This window comes from Bos indicus, chromosome 29 (genome assembly GCF_029378745.1).
Source record: "Bos indicus isolate NIAB-ARS_2022 breed Sahiwal x Tharparkar chromosome 29, NIAB-ARS_B.indTharparkar_mat_pri_1.0, whole genome shotgun sequence".
Lineage (NCBI taxonomy): Eukaryota > Metazoa > Chordata > Mammalia > Artiodactyla > Bovidae > Bos > Bos indicus.
Window position 1 is genome coordinate 29,403,314 of NC_091788.1, and position 18,920 is coordinate 29,422,233.

Below are 18,920 nucleotides of genomic sequence, written 5' to 3' on the forward strand. Positions count from 1 at the left end.
ATGTGCCGTTCACTGCATGCCAATTATTCTTCAGTAAAGCTGTGAGTTTAATCTCAAGAGCGCAAGGTTGATTTAACATTTGAAAATCAATTCATGTAATTCATCACATTGACATAAGAAAGGAGAAAACCATATAATCATCTCAATAGAGGCAGAAAACAAACAGTTCGTCTTCAGAGAAATAACAAGAAAGCATCCCACAAGTTAAAGTCATGAGCTTCCAGGTTGAAAGGGCCCACGGAGTATAAAGCAGGATGGATGAAAAAAATACAGCTCACTCTAAGGCACATTACTGTAAAAGAAATGAGAAAGGAAAAAGAGAATATCCTCAAAGCTTCTAAAGAGAACCAAAAGAGAGTCACATATAAAAGACAAAGAATCAGAATGGATTTGGGGTTTCTCAATAGTGACTGAAAGCTGCAAGATAAGAGAATGGTACTATGCAATTTTAAGTAAATATTCCTTTGCAACCTAAAATAACTCTATCAAGTCAAATTCTCAGTCACATGTATGACAGGAAAATAAAAACACGCTCATCTATTCTAACAAATACATTCCTTCCACCCTTTCTTAAGAATATACTGAATTTATTTTCACTAGAACAAGAGAATACACCCAGAAAGATAAAAATATGGCAATCAGGACAGGAGAGAGAGGCAAGAAGAATTCCCAAGACAAGAGCTGTGCACTAGATCTGGAATACAACCATATTTGTTTAGAGAAGAAAGATAGAGGGTACTAATTTTGATTTTTTAAAATTAATTTTAAAAATTAAAAGACTATCTGATTTTAAAAATATATATATGAGATTTAGAGTTCACTCAGAATTTGGAGTTGAACTAATGCTAGATGTACAGGAAACTAAGCAAATGAAAACCAAGGCAATTTTTCACTCCGAGTTAAGACAGGAAGTATTTTTTTTAAAAACTCCATGATTCAGCAACAAAGAGTATTTACTCAGTTATACTCGTATTTACATATCCTCTTCCCGTCTCGCTCAGTCCTGTCCGACTCTTTCTGACCCCACGGACTGTAGCCCACCAGGTTCCCCTGTCCATGGGATTCTCCAGGCAAGAATACTGGAGTGGGTAGCTGCTCCCTTCTCCAGGGGATCTTCCTGACCCAGGGATCAAGCCCAGCACTCTCGCATTGGACACAGATTCTTTACCATTTGAACCATCAGGAAGCCCAGTATCTATACATAAGATTGATTTAACAATAAATTGGTGACAAGAGGGAAGGCCAAATGGGAGTATTTGAGGTGATGCAAAAGAATTAAATCTTCTCTTCCATAATAGATAACAAACAAAATTGCTTTTTTAAATAATCAAAGAAATAGCAATATAAAAGTGTTATTTAGGAAACTGTAGATGCCTGACCAAAAAATAACTAAAAACAGCAGATGTGGCTGCCTCTGTGGAACAGGGAAAGGTAAGTCAGGGGCTGCTGTATGTATTTTTTGTTGTCTCCTATTATTTCAAAAGCATGATTTGACTTTTAAAATTACTTACATGTGTTACTTTAATTTTATAAAAGCAAAAATGACCCTCTTTGCAGTCATAACCCTACAGCTTCTATTTCATTAAATTGGTTATAGTCACAAGGACAAGCATGAACAAGTTTGAAAGCAAATATAACTGATCCTTGGCAATGAACTAAGCAGAAGTAGAGAGAAGAGGACTTGGCAGAGAGAGAGGCCGACCAGCCGTGGGGACACTGCATGCCAAGGGTGTTTGGTCACCATGTTTTACAGAAGGAATACAGAGCATGGGTAACATAGCAAGTGATTTAAACTGAGGTCAGTGAAAAGGGCTTCTGCTGTAATGAACACAGATAATAAAGGAGGCTGAAATAAAACAGCCTTAATCCATCCATTATTGCTACCCCGTCCTTTTCCGTGGGTTAGATAGAGAAAACTCTATGAGGAGATCAAGATCATCTTTCCCAGGGTCACTCAGTTTCCCCTGAAATATTAACCCTCTTAAGGGAAATCTGCAAGTGAGGATAAATTAGAGTCCTTTCGAAGGGGAGGTTATCTTATATATTTTTTGGCTAAATCCACAAAATGAGTTAGAAAGGTGACAAAGGAGATAATAAAGCAAAATCTGCCTTTTGCACCACGACAGGCCTGATTGCATCTCAGTGATGACGTTTACTCTATTACTGCTTATCTTCTCCTTTGCATTTTGGGTAAGGACTCAACACTATCCATATAAGCACTGCAAGAGGAAAAAGAGCACTCAGGAGTTCAAAACAGCACCTGAGACATCCTATATCCATGCTAAGTAGGATTGTAGCAAATCTCTGAGATTCAAAGTCTATTTTGCCCAGTAAATGAAGCCTCAAGGTTCTGGGTATTTTGAATAGCTAATCATTAGAAGAGTTAGAAAGGCTATATAGAGCCAGCTTTCAACAAATCAACTGATTGCTGATCTCTCTGCTGTGATATTTTGGGCAATGGTCTACAGAAATATCGCCTGGTAAGGGAAATCTGGTTCTTGCCCTTCCCTGGACTCAATCCTGGAGCACCTAGAAAGATCAGATCCACCTCCCTCCCTCGTTTGCCGAGCCCACAGAATCGTGACAGCACTTCTTGATAGGGAATTGTCAGATCTGCTTTGCAGCTAAAACTAGAAAACTAAGCAGAGTAGAATGAGGCTTTGAGCAAGGACAGAGCCATTATATGATTTAGTAATACTTTTCTACACGTATATTCAGCTAGGAGGGACATTTTGGAGCTCCTGTAACCTATGCAAATCAACTCAAAATAAGTATTCCCTTTTCTGCTTTTTTCAGAAGCCAGTAGGCTACCTTCTTCTTTGGTGTCAGTAACCACAGACTATGACTCAGGTCCAGTCATGTGCATGCCTGGTTGGTTGAGTTTCATAAAGAATTCCTCCTAGAGGGTTAGAGGGAGGTCCAAGAGGGAAGGGATATATATACATGTAGTTGATTCATTCTGCTGTACAGCAGAAACTAACACAACATTGTAAAGCGATTATATGCCAACAAAAATTATATGGAAAAAAAAAAAAAAAGAATTGCTCTCTATTGCATGACGACCTCTTTATTATCTGGGCCCCAACCGTGGCCATTAGCCAGGCCCTGAGCTTGTCACAAGCATGTCAATACTGCTTTTTTCAACTTTTTATTTTATATTGGTGTATGAAAGTGAAAGTGAAGTCACTCAGTCGTGTCCGACTCTTTGCGAACCGTGGACTGTAGCCCACCAAGCTCCTCCATCCATGGGATTCTCCAGGCAAGAATACTAGAGTGGGTTGCCATTTCCTTCTCCAGGGGATCTCCCTAACCCAGGGACTGAACCCAGGTCTCCCACATTGCAGGCAGACGCTTTAACCTCTGCGCCATATATGAGTATAGCCAATTAATAATGTTGTGATAGCCTCAGGTGGACAGCAAAGGAATTCAGCCATGCATGTTGTCAATACTGTTTTTTGATGGGACTGAACTGTTCATTTTAGATGGTAAACCCTGATTTTTTTTTTTTAACCATCATTGTTTGAACACAAAAGAAGCCTGTGATACTCACCCTCCTGTCTTACTTCAGATCACCTAATTCTGCACATTGAGGACAGAGATGAGCAACAGAAGTGACCTGCATTTACACTATTTTACAATCATTCCATTCACCTCATATACCCTGGATGTCCTCCTTCATCTTACTTTTCACTTCCTCCACAATCCCTGCCTTCCCAGCAATGATGTTGAGCTTCGTTACATAATGGGGAAGACTGCTGAGTTACTGGGTGTTTTTTGTTTTAATTTTTTTTAAACTGGAATCCACAGCTCCTCAAGCCCTGTTAAGTTAGGGGCCCCAGAGGTACCTCGGTGTCAGAGTTGTTGCCGTTTAGAGCCTCCATGTTTGGGTCCCTCCAGTCTTCTGAGAGTGAAGGGATGTAATTGTCTGTCAGAGCATCCCAAACCCTGGAAACAAAGAGAAGCTCTCATTAGCGCACATCTGTGGCCTGGCCCCGCCTGGAGGAAGGAAGAGCTAGGCCGGGGGAGGAGAGAGGCTTCTGTGCGTGCCAGGCTGAGATCATCTGCCTTCCAGCATGTAGGAGTGAAGCAGCTTAAAAACTGAATTTCAGGCACTACCAGGAGAGAAGGAGCCAAGGGAATGGACCCTAGCCAGGAACTTCAGGGCCAAAAAAAAAAAGGAGGAATTTCTCATCATTGAGATACCAATGGTAGCGTCTACAATTAAAACACCACTGGCAATAAAGAAACTACTCCAGAACTAAATCTGCCCCTCAACCAAATGGCTCCTGTCCCGTGAATCTAAGAAATGTCCATGTTTCCTTTCTTATGGGCAGAGAAGAATGAGAGGAAGAGGAAGGAAGAGAGAGACAGACTGATCTGGGCAGATTTTCTGGCTGAATCTCATTAAGAACAAGGTCATCGTCTGGTTTATTGATACAGCTGACCCTTGAACAACACGAGTTTAAACTGTGAGCATCCACTTACATGTGGATATTTTTCCAAGGAATATTGTAGTACCAATATTTTCATTTCACAGATCTTTATATTAACTAAAAAGTACGGGGGAAAGTTTGTGTTAGTTTAGAGATCACAATATGTGGAATCAAAAGAACTAGGGTTTGAGTCCTGATTCTCTTCAAACTATTTCAGCTTCCTGCCCTTGTCATTTATCAGTTCCTTTGTTTTTGAGGCATAAATAGCAGAAAAATGCACTTCGTAAGGGGTAAGTACCCCTAATCCCCCTTGTTGTTCAAGGGTTAACTGTATTTCAGTTTCAGATGCCTACAATCCAGTCCGGAATTAACTCCTTGACCCCTAATGGAGGTAAGGGGATGATGCCAATGTTATTAAGCTTCTTATTACCCAAAATGTTCTGGGGATCCCAGGGTGGCACAACCCTGTCCTCTAGGAATGCAGAGTTTAAGGTGCCCTGTCTCCATCACAGAGACTCTAAGGAAAATATATGAAAGGAATATGAAACACACCAGTGCCTACTCAATTAGTTTTTAGTGGGGGGAGATGGGGTCCCCTTTATTATATTTTTAAAAAAATTTTCTGATAGGTACATTATAAAAAAGGATATTCCACAATTCTTTTTTTTTAGCTCACAATTTCAGAAAGGTTTTCTTGGGGAAAAAAGTGGGAAGGGGATTGGGGAAAATCCTGAAGTCACAAACTTTCACACACAGGAAAATAAATAAATCAGTTAACAGCAAGAGTTCATGTAAATCAGTAAACCAAGCTCCTAAAACAACGCTCTCCATGGAAGTCAGCAGCACTTGAGTTAATATGAAGTAATGAAATAATGAGGGCTCGATGCAATCTCCTTCAGATGCCTGTGCACATCAAACAGGACTGATACCTGTGAAACAAGTGCAAGAAGGGATATTTTATTTAGCTATACAAATATAAGGAAATAGCCATTTAAAAACAAGCAAATATGTACACAAATGGATCAAATCAAAACATGACAAAGTATGGTTTAAGATGCTGAAAAGATAAGTGTACATTATATATATATAGCAAGTATATAGATATATATACAAGTAGATATGTGTGTGTGTGTGTGTGTGTATATATATATATGTCAGAGCACAGACACTTGAAATCAGATACATAAAATGAGGGAGGGGAGTGTTCTTAACATATATAGAATATGGAATGTATAATATACAAGTATATAAACAGGGAGATTTTCCTAGTGTACAATGCACACAATTTGGTGATGAAACAAAAGCAATCAAGAAAACACAACTTAATGGCACTGCTTTGGCTCTCCACCGATTCATTTTTTCCCCTACAATTATAAGGAAGCACTTCCACAGAGCTCATCAAGTGTTCATTAGACATTCATTCAGCAGGACTGAGCGTCTACATCTTAAACATGGGTGACAGTCCAGCCTCCATCAAGCACTATTAGAGCGTCAGTAATCCAGCCTAATTCTAAATCCAAGTCTTGTTAGCACTCGAACGCCAAGGAGCAAACACGATTTGCTGCCTTCAAGACAAACATCCCAGCACTACACCCACCAGGAAGATCAACAGACAAACCCTCCGAGCATCACGGCGTTACACTCAGAATGAACGGCATGCATGCAGGCACTGACCTTGAAGTCTGACCCTGCAGCAAGTGCCTGGAAAACTGTTTCAGCAAAGCCCAAAACAGGCAGGAGCCTTCTGTGCCTCTCCTAGATAGGGTGGAAGCTGGGACCTTGAATGGGGGACTACACACTTTCCAATGACCTTGAAACTGTTTACATCTTTAAAGTGACACATGAAGATGCTCTAAAATCATTTAGGGCAGCAACTTTTCTCACCTGAGCCTTCACTGACAGACCCTGGATTTCATCTAGTTCCAGATTTTTAGTGACAATCCCCTAAACCTTTATCTCCTTGGGATTTCAAGGCATCCTTGTTCTCTTTCAAGTTTTCTCCTTCCTTTCTCACAGACATATTTTTTATCCTTTGAGGTTATAAGCAACCTTTAATAGAATGACTCATTGTCATCATTTGCACGCCTTCCCATATTCATTCAGTGCTTGTTTAACAATAATTACCATAGCAGCCAACCTTACTGAGCAATTACTAAACACAAGCAAGGTACTATCCTAAACTCTCTATGTGGATCAATTCACTCATTCCTCACAGTAACACTGTAAAGCAGATGCAGAGGAAAAAAACACTGAAACACAGAGAAGTTAATTAATCAAAATTCACACAGTAATAACAGAGGTAGGATATGAACCCAGGCAATACAGTTATTACAGCCTATATTCCTACCCACTTGACTATTCCAATTCTTTATAAATTTTATGATTCTCGTGAGCATCAGAACATATGCCAAGTTAAAAATCACAACCGAGAACAGCAGGGCAGCAGCCGCCTCTGTGTGAAAGGTCTATAACTGCATTATTCTGGACATGGTGCTTTCATCAATCTGTGAAAGGAGAACTGGCAAGGTCAGCAGGGGTACACGCCTGCTTTCTGTTTAGATCTCCAGCCCAGGGAAGGTTAAATGGAAGGCAAAGGCAGGCACACTGGCAGGCACGCAGCCCCGGGAACCAAGAGAGGCCTGGGAGGGGAAAACACAAAGCTTTCTGGAGGGAGAGAATGGGTTAGACTTTTGTCCCCAGAGAGGTTGTCCATCCTATCCTAAGCAGGATCCTTGGGAAGAGATGTATTCCCTGTCAGAAGTACCCTGGGTGGACTGTAAAATTCCACTTCCTGAGAGGAATCCTCCTATTTACTCTTATCTTAGGGAAAGGAGACTTTGAAAGCTATCCACTATTATCTTTCATCAAAAAAACTCAGATTAAACAAGTTCCTGCAATTCTCGTTATTATGCTGTCATGACACCTGAAATCCAGTTTGTTCCCTCATGCATGCTCAGTTGCTTCAGTCGTGTCCGACTCTTTGCAACCCATGGACTGTAGCCTATCAGGCTCCCACGTCTTGGAATTCTCCAAGCAAGAATACGGAAGTGGATTGCCATTTCCTACTACAGGGGATCTTCCCGACCCAGGGATTGAATTCGACTCTCTTATGTCTCCTGAATTGGCAGACAGGCTCTTTACCACTATGCCACCTTTCCTCAGTCCCTATAATAATAGAAATGCCTTTTCAAGTGCATATTTTATATCTTGGGCTTACATGGTTGCAGGAGACTTGGGTTCGATCCCTGGGTAGGGAAGATTCCCTGGAGAAGGAAATGGTAACCTGCTCCAGTATTCTTGCCTGGGAATGCCATGGACAGAGAAGCCTGGAGGGCTACAGTCCATGGGGTGGCAAAAGAGTAGGACAGAACTTAATGACTGAGCACACACATATATCTGTAGAAATGACAAAACTGTCTTTTACCGTGGAGGGCTAGGGATTGGAAAAAGATGCTAGCAGAGGATGAGCAAAGCGAATAGAATTTATTGGACAAGTGAAAGTGAAGGTCACTCAGTCGTGTCCAGCTGTTTGCAACCCCATGGACTATACAGTCCATGGAATTCTCCAGGCCAGAATACTGGAGTGGGTAGCCTTTTCTGACTCCAGGGGATCTTCCCAACCCAGAGATTGAACCTAGGTCTCTCTCACTGCAGACGGATTCTTTACCAGCTGAGCCACAAGAGAAGTTGGACAAGACGTGCACACTAAAATCTGGGTCTGGAACTGGCAACATAGCCATCAAGGCTACCTCAATCCTGCTGCACATACACACACCCATATACATATTCCTGACCCGATGGTAGACAGGGTAAGGTGCTCATTAGAATTCCAGCTTGGTAACATCTCTTAGGCTGTACTGCCTTCATCCATTGTTTTATCGGTTTCAAGTCAGGCCAATATCCACACTTAGATGTGTGTTAACATGAGTACACCTTTGCTGTTAACGCTTATGAATTACGAATTATTAACACACCAATGACCTTGAACAACTTTTTAGATTCTTTCAAATGCTTCAAAAGAATCCACACTATGTCTGCCTTCCATATGGGGAAACAGAACCTCTGAGAAGAGAACTAACTTTCCTAAAAACCACAGCTATCTGTCGACTTTCCCTATCTGATTATTTAGGATTTACTTGTCTTCAAGTTAAAGCATGGCTGACTACAATCTGTTTACTTATCATGGGAACTTGATTTTTAACATGACCCCCTGGTGGCTCAGACGGTAAAGCATCTGCCTGCAATGCGGGAGACCCGGATTCGATTCTTGGATCAGGAAGATCCCCTGGAAAAGGAAATGGCAATCCACTCCAGCACTCTTGCCTGGAAAATCCCATGGATGGAGGGGCCTGATAGGCTACAGTCCATGGGGTCGCAAAGAGTCGGACACGACTGAGCGACTTCACTTTCACTTCACTTTTAACTCAGTAATTCTATTGGAGGAACAGGAAACTCAGTGTTCTTATATATTTGGCCCCTCTGTCACTAGGGGCCTTGTAAGAGGACAGACAGGGAAACCCAGAAAAGTAGGAAGTGGGGTGAAGGCTGACCATTCCCACTCGGTAGGCCTCCAGGTTGGATCTCTTATGACAAAGAAAGGGTGAGTCTACATATGCAGAGAAGAGATTCTGGAGTATTTTCTAAATTTAAAAAAGTGAAAATACATTTTCATACAGATTGACTCTCTTTTAATGACTTCCATGCCCTGACAAGGCAGAGATAAGTTGATATCTCAGCCAATTCTCTTTGAGCCAAATAGTTACAAATGAAAACTTTGGGATTTCCCTGCCCATCCAGTGGTTAAGACTCTGTGCATCCAATGCAGGTGGTCCAGTTTTGATTCTTAGTCGAGGAAATAAAATCCCACCTGCCACATGGCAGGGCTAAGAACAAGAAAAGAAAAAAAACCAAAACTTCAAAGGGAATCACTCCCCCTGCTTTCTGATTTGTGCTATCTTTCAGGAGGAGCCTGGTGGGCTACATTCCATGGGGTCGCAAAGAGTTGGACACCACTGAGCGACTTCACTCACTCACTCACTCAGATTACTTTGGCTAAGAATTTCATTGTTTTTGTTTGAAGCTTCCATTATGTAGTTCTAACCCATCCAAAAGACTTGCAATTCATTGGCAGATGAAACCTCTAACTACCAAATCCTACCAAGTTTATTAGAACAAGAAGGCTGGGCTTAGGAGACTATTAACCAGGTTGGATATTAAATTATCTTTTTCTTTTACCCCATCATAATATTACAGTTGAAGTAGCTGGATGGGTGTCTATAAAACAAACTGTATAATTTGATTCAAATTTTTTCTTTTCTTTTTTTTTTTGATTCAAATTTTTAAGCAGTAAAGCTTTAGATATGTATGAAACACACGCTGAATGCCCAGAGAGCACAGTATTACAATTTCTCTCCCCAGATTCTTCCCACCACACTATCCCCACATCATATTTTACCTCTAAAGAATTATTCAGCTTTCAGTCATTTAGCTGAGCAGTCAATGAAGGAGGCAAGTCAGAGAAATCAGGATAAGGCCAATAATCCCATGTGATGGTAATTCACACTGAGTGGCCTCTGCTAATGTGCTAGAAAAGGGTAAGAACCTGGTTGTTGAACCTCTGTCCTTAATGAGGCAGAGGGGGGTTTAGACAAGGAGACATGATCTATTGGAAGCAAAGGAATTTTCAGAGCACAGCCTGGGTGAGGTGAGAAATGAGGTTCTTAGCCAGTCCTTAGCCCTGCTGCATCAAAACTGAGCTCCAAGGTTCCAAAGATGAGCACCATCACAGTCAACTAGACTTAAGCGATGAGCCCAAGTTCACACAGGGAGTGAGAGTGTAAAAATGGCAGTTCATAGTGTTTCTAGTCCATCGCGCACTGCAGTGAACTATGGTCAAAAAAGCTCTGTATTATAATAAAGCCCCAGAACCATTCTTTTATGACCTCGAGGAGTTGAGCAAATTGTAACAGGCTCCGAATCTAAAAAATCAGTTTGAAACTTAAAATTGAATTGAAACACGAAGCCCACAGTCACAGTATTGGTCACCAGAGTGAAATGTCCTTTGTGATCGTACCTTCAGGCTAGCATTAATTAAAAAGAAAAGGAAATGCATTACATGTACCTATGAGGCTAGCTATTATTGCTCATCCAGGTCATTCAATATTCACTCAAAAAACATGATTTGATCACTTACTACATACCACGCACTGTGTCAGATACTGGAGACAGAATAGCGAGTAAGGCAGACAGACAGCCCTAATATTCACAGAGATACAATCTCAGTAGTTTTCCAATAAGCAACTATCTGCCAAATATAATCAGGTTCAATCTTGTAGTGCAGAGGTTCCCAGTCTTTTTGGCACCAGGGACCAATTTTGTACAAGACAATTTCTCCACAGACCGAGAGTAGGGAGGATGGTTTGGGGATGACAAACGCATTTCATTTACTGTGTACTTTATCTCCAATCTAATGCCACCGCTGACCTGACAAGAGGTACCAGTCCACAGCCTGTAGGATGGGGACCCCTGCTGTAGAAGGGGTCTTCTTCCCCCACTTACTTATGGGCAACTTTTCCCCCCAAGTACATAAAAAAGAGAAACCCAAAGTGCAGTTGCTCTTTTGGCTGAAACTTCCACTACCAACTACTCGACATTTCCTGTGTGATCCCTAAAGAATAGTTGATGCATATTTATCCCTATGGGGAATTTATGCCTATTTTTACTAAATACCCCAAACACCTTCTTTAATTCATACAACAAACACCCTCTTCTCTTTCTAGTTCCTCCTTGAACAGCACTTTTCTCAAATCTCTGTTCCTGACTTCTGTTAACACCCTGCTAAGTCACTTCAGTCGTGTCCAACTCTGTGTGACTCCATAGACGGCAGCCCACCAGGCTCCCCCACCCCTGGGATTCTCCAGGCAAGAACACTGGAGTGGGTTGCCATTTCCTTCTCCAATGCACCAAAGTGAAAAGTGAAAGTGAGGTCGCTCAGTCGTGTCCAACTCTTAGCGACCCCATGGACTGCAGCCCACCAGGCTCCTCCGTCCATGGGATTTTCCAGGCTAGAGTACTGGAGTGGGGTGCCATTGCCTTCTCCGGTTAAGACCCTGGAATGTGACTATTAAGTGACACAGGGAATACTCAAAAGCCACTTCACCTGCTTATCATCTTTACTTTGTCCAGGGTAATTCCCCAATCTCTTGGTTCAATGTTCATGCTTTCTTATTTGGACTTAACTTTTGCAGATTATCTTTCCAGTCCTGAGGGGGTGTAAACAACTTGGAGATTTTCACAGTTCTGGTGTTTTGTAAAGCAAATTGTTTCAACAACATAGTTCCTCTTAGTTCATTTTTTTTTCTTGCCCTTATCTCTAATATCTGGATGGATTATTACGATATAAAGAAAGCTGAAAATAGACAGACCCCCAAATTTCCCATGCTCCTGAATTTTGATTTTGTATCTAAGGAAATCTCTTTCCTAAAAATACTTTATTCCTTTGTGGTTTCAACTTAAGAAAACTCTACAGGTGACTGTAAAGGGATATAAGGGAACAAGGTCAGCAGTTACCAGGGTGCGGTCTCACTGATACAAAAATATAAGCAGTATGCCATAAACCCACGGACAGAAACTCGTTCTATGTCAGGGAGCCCCAGACCCCAGGGCTCTAATCTGAGACAAGAGAACAACTGAGACGCCTTACTCCTCATCCTGCAGGGTCTCCTCCTCCTCTTGAATCTGGAACTGGTTCTTCACAGGAGCTAGGTTCTCAGTCTTGGCGTTGTAGTTCCGAAAGCAGACGTTGAGCTTCTCATCAAATTCATTCACCAGGTCCTCCATGGACTTGAAGCTGATGATTTCAGAAGAAAAATTCTCCAGCTCAGATAGGGAGGGGTCCTCGAGATGGTGGGGAGACGAGCCATAGAAACACCGGGGCTTCTCCTCAGGGTCTTCCGAGCAGCAGGGCCGAAGGTCCTCAAATTCTTCATCCAAACTCACCAGTGGGGCCTCCATCCTTGCACAGCAATCAGAAAACTGCAACGTTCAGGATTCGTTTATCTGGAAGAAATAGACACGGTAATGTGAGTTTGGACTGGGCTTTTATGCCAGCTCTGTTGAGGAGCCACAATCACTTATTACATAATCACTCATTACTCTCAGCCCCTAAAAACAAAGATCCTGCTTTACTGGCTCCATTGTCTGTGCTTCCTCACTATTATACCCTTAACGAGTGCGAATGTCATTATCAGTGTGAATAATGCTAACTTAATAAGCATGCATTTTGGAGACACACCTGCTTTCCATTCTCTGCCCCCAAAAACAAAGCCTAACTTTAACAAAGGTTAAGGATGCAGCCCACCTAGACCAGCCTGCCTAGGTGTGCATCTGCTCACGCCTCAGCTCCTGCCCAGCTGTAATCGTAGCAGTAATTTAACTCCTCTCTGCTCCTCTTTTATTCTCCTTAAGACAGAAATAATAGCAGGACCTACCTCAAAGGGCTGTCCTAAAGGTTAAAGGAGTAAACACAGGTAAGTGCCTAGAACAGTGCCTGGGAGATAATAAACATTGATGTTGTTCAATTTATGTTCTTTGTATTATGATGGTGATGATTAACATGGGTCTACATCCTTAACCATGTGCTCTCAAAACTGGAGGTTTGTGGGACGTCCCTGCTGGTCCAGCGGCTAAGACTACATGCACTCCCAAGGCAGGAGGCCGTGGTTTGATCAGGGAACTAGATCCCACATGCCAAAACTAAGAGTCTGCGTGCTGCAACTAAGACCCGGCACAGCCAAATAAGCAATTTTTTTTTATTTTAATAAATATTGAAAAGGAACTTCCCTGGTGGCCCAGTAGTTGAGACTCCACACTTCCAACGCAGGGGGAACGGGTCTGATTCCTGGTCAGGGAACTAAGATTCCACACGTAGTACAGCACAGCCAAAACAAATAAATAACCTGGAAGTTTTCCATTACTTATTTGGTGGCAAAACCTGCCATGACCTAAACTCATGTGGCAACTAAACCTGATCTACATGCTTACAGAGCTGTTTATGGTTTTAATGTATCCCATTTAGTGTGTTTTGCTGCAGAAATTTTAATTTTTTTTTTAAATTATAGAGATGGCTGCCCATCCCCAGCCCCCAAGGGATGGTATGCAGAATATGCACTCTATTACTGCATTCCAAAACCTGAGATCATCTCAATTCTGAAACATGCCTGGCCCCAGGAGTTTTGGACAGGGCTTCATGGACCTGGGTAGTACTACTCTCATCAATAAACGGTGGACTAATAGAGCACTAATACAGACTTTCATACAAGTACCTGAGTTTTTTCCAGACACACAGCTTACGTCTGGAACTAGAAGAGTGGATTAGTGACCTGTAAGAGAGAGACCCAACTACCCGTGTCCTCCAAAGCCAGACTCCACAGCCACCTGGGGCACCGCACCCCAGAAGGCTGTACATTCAGGCCTCCCTTTATTTCCCAATAGCTCCGGGCCTTCAGCTGTGATTTATCCATCCGTATGTATACAACCAAGCCCTTCCCCAATTTTAATTTAAATTCCTCGAGGACATGAACATCCTCTGGATACCCTCCACGGTTTCTAGCACACATGGCCTGCGGCAAGGTAATCAATCAATGTGTGCTCACTGACAAATGATCTTCCGTCCCCCTCACAGAGTTTTCATTTTCCACTGCAGGCTGCACAAGCTTATTGTCTATCATGCCCTTCTCTACCTACTCCGTTTCCTTCCCTGGAACACAGCAAGGCAACCAAACTTCTATCTCTTATCTGTGTGGTGACGGATCCAGTCAGATGCTTAAACTGGAACCACTACCCAAGGAGAAGCAAACAGAGAGCAAAAACATCCTCCACCCCTACCTTTAAAACTAAAATTCTACATAAGCAGGGCAGATGGCATGCCAGGTGAGGACCTGGACAGTTCTTCCTGGGATTTTACTGGGATTGAGTCAGTTACCACCACATCTCAACAAAACACATTCTGAGTATTTATGGTTTGCAAAGGCAACGTGATTAAGACCTCAAAATACAAAAAGATACAAAAGCAGTATGACAGCTTAGAAAGAACACAGGGTCAAGAGTCAACAGACCTGCCAATGTCTGACTGAGTAAGAAGTACTGTGGGTCTTGATTTCCTCAACTGTTAAAAAGAAAGTGTTGGTATAGAGCTAATACTTTTGGAAGTCACTTTTAATAAGATATTAACATAATTAATAATTTAACTGTATATTTGAATATTATAGTTCAATCCAATATATCCAAAATATTACCATTTAAATATCTAATCCAAATTTTTAAATATTAATGAGACATTTGACACTATGTTTTCATACTAAGTCTTCAAAATATACTGTGTATTTTACATTCACACTGTGTCTCCATTTAGACCAGTCAAATTGCAAGTGTCCAACAGCCACGTATGGCTAGTGGCTACCATATCGGACACCCCAACTATTAAGTAATACACAACTAGTTGCCAGTCAGAGGTTCCTCACCTATGGTCAACAGACTCCTGAGGGTTCTTTGAATATACCACACTTCATTTTTTGCATTTAAAAGCATATTTCAGGGAATTCTCTGGTGGTCCAGTGGTTAAGACGGTGAGTTTCCACTACGGGGGCCACAGGTTTGATCCCTGGTTGGGGCACTAAGATTCCACATGCTTCTCAATGTGGCCAAAAAAAAAAAGGAGAGAGATAAAATCATATTCTGAGAAAAATCCCAAAGCACTCCTCTACATTGCTAAAGTGGCTCATCGCACAAAAAAGATTAGGAATCCCTGAGTGCCAAAAGAGTGAGTTTAGAAAAGATCACTCAGCGTGACAGAAATTAGGGAAAGGTTTACAGACGAGAGATTTGTGTTGAGAGAGCCCCAGGTTCCCATCCTGGTCCTATCACTTCCCAGCTTTGAGACTCTGGGCAAATTATAAACCTCTTTGACTTCATTTCCTCATCTGTAAAATGGGGTTTACAATAGTACTTATATTGGAGGTTGCTTTGTGCAATAAATGAGACAATCTTTGAAGTGTTACGCACAATGTATGGAATACATGAAGTGTCCAAAAATGTCAACAATATTAGGAAAGCAAAGATAGTTACATGAAAATGTGAGATGACAGTGCTTCAAGTAAAATAAAAACTACCCTTGCCAAGATATTCCCTGTGTGATGCTCCAGAATGCTTATCAAAAGAGAGAACTATCCCTGAATGAATGTTATCATGCTTTTTACTAAGGCACTCCTGCTATTTTCAATTCATGTGGTCAAAGCTTCTCAGATCACTGGTTCCATTTCAGCAAGACATGAAAGCTAACCAGCTTGTATTCCAAATATTCACACTTTCTTTAAATCTGTACTCTTCCTGGAGGGGACAAGGGAGCTGGCATGAGAAGGTATACCAAGGAGGATGCTGATTGCAAACAACAGAATCTATCCCATCAACCAGTAACAAGAGGGCAATCCAATCAGAATCTAAGACTACAATTGAGTTTTGAGTGATAGCAACAAGCAAGATTGTTCTAAAAGCACCTGTCCTCAGCACAGGCTCTAGAGAAAATGGATTTACCTAGAAGATTATAAAAGAAGAAATGGATATCACCACTCACTCTGGAGTTCAGAAACATGATCACTGGAAAACTCAATATAGCCTGATTTCTTTTCATCAACTCATTTGCTCCCCAAGCGCTAAGAAGGCCTGCATGATTGACCAGCTGCGGATGAAGCTAAAATTGAAAGCACTTGACACCCAAACTGAGCCCAGATTTTGTAGAAAGAGCCCAGGCTATGGCAGAGGAGGTGAGAGGCAAGCATCTGGCCCACCTCAGCTTCAAGGCGGGCTCCCTGAATTGGGGCTGGCCATCCTTCTTAAACGGTGCCCCTTCTCTCCTCCTTTTCCTCTTCTCTCTTAGTGGAGTGCCTCTGCCCCCAAATAAGATGTCCTACTCTTGTATCTTGGCAAGCTCATGCCTGTCTTCAGTCACAGCTCATTTCAGAAACTTCCTTCCCTTAAAGCTGGGGTGAATTCAATTGAGCATTTATCCTCCTCCTCTGTACTTCCAAAATCAACTTGAAGAAACATAAAAATGAAGAATGGCAGAAAAAAAGGAATCATAGGAGGGTGGTCTTGTCTTTTTCTCTTTACCATAGAACGAGAGTGCAGGACTACAGTTTGCTTATGTCCTATTCCGTTTATTTAGGCTCCCAAGAGATGGTGTAATTTGGAAAAGAAAGGACCGCGGGGAGCTTAAGAGAGACCCAGTAGGAAACAAGCCTCTCGTGCAGCACAATGATACACGGTCGCCGCAGCTCAGGCTGCGGGTACCGGTTTCCCAGTGCCTGCTCTGCTGAGCTGAGCAGCAAAGAATTCACCATGCCTCCCCCTGCCGGGCCTCTGCATCTCCACACAGGCCCCACTCCAGCTCCCCTTCTTCCCACTACTTGCCCCAGAGATCAAATGATCCTATGTGCCCACCGCCCTCCAAACCGTCCCCGAAGCTGATGGTCCACTGACCCACCTTCGGTTTCCCCACTGCTGCTCAGCAAAAACCAGTGCCAAGCCGCACCTTTCGACAGAGAGTATTTCACCGCATAGAAGTCAGCAGCCTCTTTGTAGTTCTGCTCCCCCCTTCTCCCTCCTGCTGCTCCATCCACCCTCATCCCACATCCCCTCCCCCAGGCTGCCGGGGTAAAGAAAGGCCCCTCCAAGCAGCACAAAGCCTGGTGCTCCGAGAAAGCCGGGCTCACCCCGCACAGGCCGCACACATACTCCACGGCCACGGCCCTTTCGGCCCAACCAGACCCGGACGCGGGGGATGAATGGGGGGTCAGGAGGTGGTGTCGCGGCGAGGAGGGAAGGGACGGGCAAGACAGGAGAAGAGAGGGCGTTGACAGGCCCCTGGGGGGCTCTGTCGGATGCGCCCCCAGCCCCCAGAGGCCCTGGGCCCACAGGAGCGCAGTGCGCCCCCACCAGCATCACACTCGTCCTTTCTCCGACCTGTTCGTAGTAAAACAATCGCTCCGCCAGCGTCTGCGGCAGCTGCCAGTGGTTCTGACACTGCAGGAATGCACGGTCCTGGGGAAAGGCTCGGCATCCCAGGGAGGGGCGCGGGCGGGCTGAGGGCCAGGTTCTTACAGGCATGAAAGATGCTGGGGCGTGTAAGGGAGCCGGAACAGATGACAGTCCTGGGAGGAGGTACTGACCCACTGCTCCAGCACCACCCGGCAGCGTCCCCTGCCTCCCCCAGCCCCAAACCAGGCAGCCTCCAGCCACACACACACACACGCGCGGGCGCCCCTGGCTGGCGGGCCGCGGCTCTGAGGATGCTCAAAATGCGGGTCTTCCCGAATCCCACGGCCCCGGGCACGGCAGCCCACCGTGCTCTCCCGCGAAGGGCTGGGCAGGAGGGCGATGGCCCTCGTACTCTCCCTTTACGATTCCAGGATGGGACAGGATGGGGTGCAGAGACTCGGTGCCCCCAGCCCTGCCCACCGGAGCATCCCAAGTCGCGCGGGGCCTCCTTCAACAACCCGGTCCACCCCCCACCCACGGCAGTGGGTCGGTCCGGACTAAAGGTCGCCCCCCGCGACGGCACCTGTGCGGGTCCTGGCAGAGGCAGGCGGATCGCGGGGCTCAGCTGGACACCCCCATCCAAGGGCCGCGGCGAGCGGCCGGAGCGCAGCGGCAGCGGCAGCGGCGAGCCAGAGAGCGCTCCCCTCGCAGCTCCGCCGGCGCCCGGCTCTCGGCTCCCCTCCTCCACTCCGCCCCCTCTGCCCCCTCCCCGCGCTCGTGCCCGGGCTCCGGGGAGGGGTAGGGTGGCGCGCGCCGGGCACCCGCACAGCGGGCACGCTCAGGACCCGGACGTCATCTTCTCGTTAACATTCCTTGCTTTCCTTGGTGCATGTGGCTTGCCTTTATGAATATTTATGACTACTATTTCTCTTTCCTCCCCTTACCCTTCAGCGCTGGCCTTTCTGCTTCGCTCATGAATATTCAGAAGCTCAAGATGCGAACTTGCAGTAACTCCCAGTGTGGGTTTCTCACTGGGAGGGCCGGGCACTGTAGCTTCACCATGAAAGCGTAGGCGGGTGGCCGAATGGATGGGCGGGGTGCGCAGGCGGATGCCCGCAGTCACACTCAAAGACCTCCCTGGACTTTCTGGACTCCCCGTTTTATTCTGCTGGGGACTGGCGTGAGCAAGCGGAGGCATGCCTACAACCCACTCGAGGTTTCAAAAGTAATAAACGCTTTTAGCACCCAAAGATGCAGGGTAGGGGCTGGCTTCAGGCCAAGAAAGCTGCAAACATTTCCACTATCCATCTGCAGGACTTTTTCATGGGTCCCACACAGAAACTCGGTACCAGTTAAACATTAACTCCTCAGTCCTCTGCAGCCCCTGGTAACCACCATTTTACTTTCTGTCTCAATGAATTTGGCTATTCTAAGTACCTCTTGTCAGTGGAATCA

General features: G+C 44.3%; 1 protein-coding gene across 3 annotated transcripts in view; it reads right to left on the bottom strand.

Moving 5' to 3' along the window:
• Nucleotides 1–18,308, bottom strand: part of FEZ1 (fasciculation and elongation protein zeta 1) — a 42,653-nt gene extending 24,345 nt beyond the window's left edge. Inside the window, exons 1-3 of one of the 3 annotated variants that reach the window (XM_019955328.2) lie at nt 18,049–18,308; nt 12,136–12,491; nt 3,846–3,945 (exon numbers count right to left, since the gene is read on the bottom strand). In XM_019955328.2, coding sequence (XP_019810887.2) covers nt 3,846–3,945; nt 12,136–12,446 — 411 coding nt within the window. In that variant the 5' untranslated portion in view covers nt 12,447–12,491; nt 18,049–18,308. Of the gene's footprint in view, nt 1–3,845; nt 3,946–12,135; nt 12,492–16,971; nt 16,996–17,450; nt 17,541–18,048 lie in introns of those variants that run through there. The other 2 variants (XM_019955329.2, XM_070783238.1) reach the window with 2 other exon arrangements.
• Nucleotides 18,309–18,920: the final 612 nt, after the last annotated feature.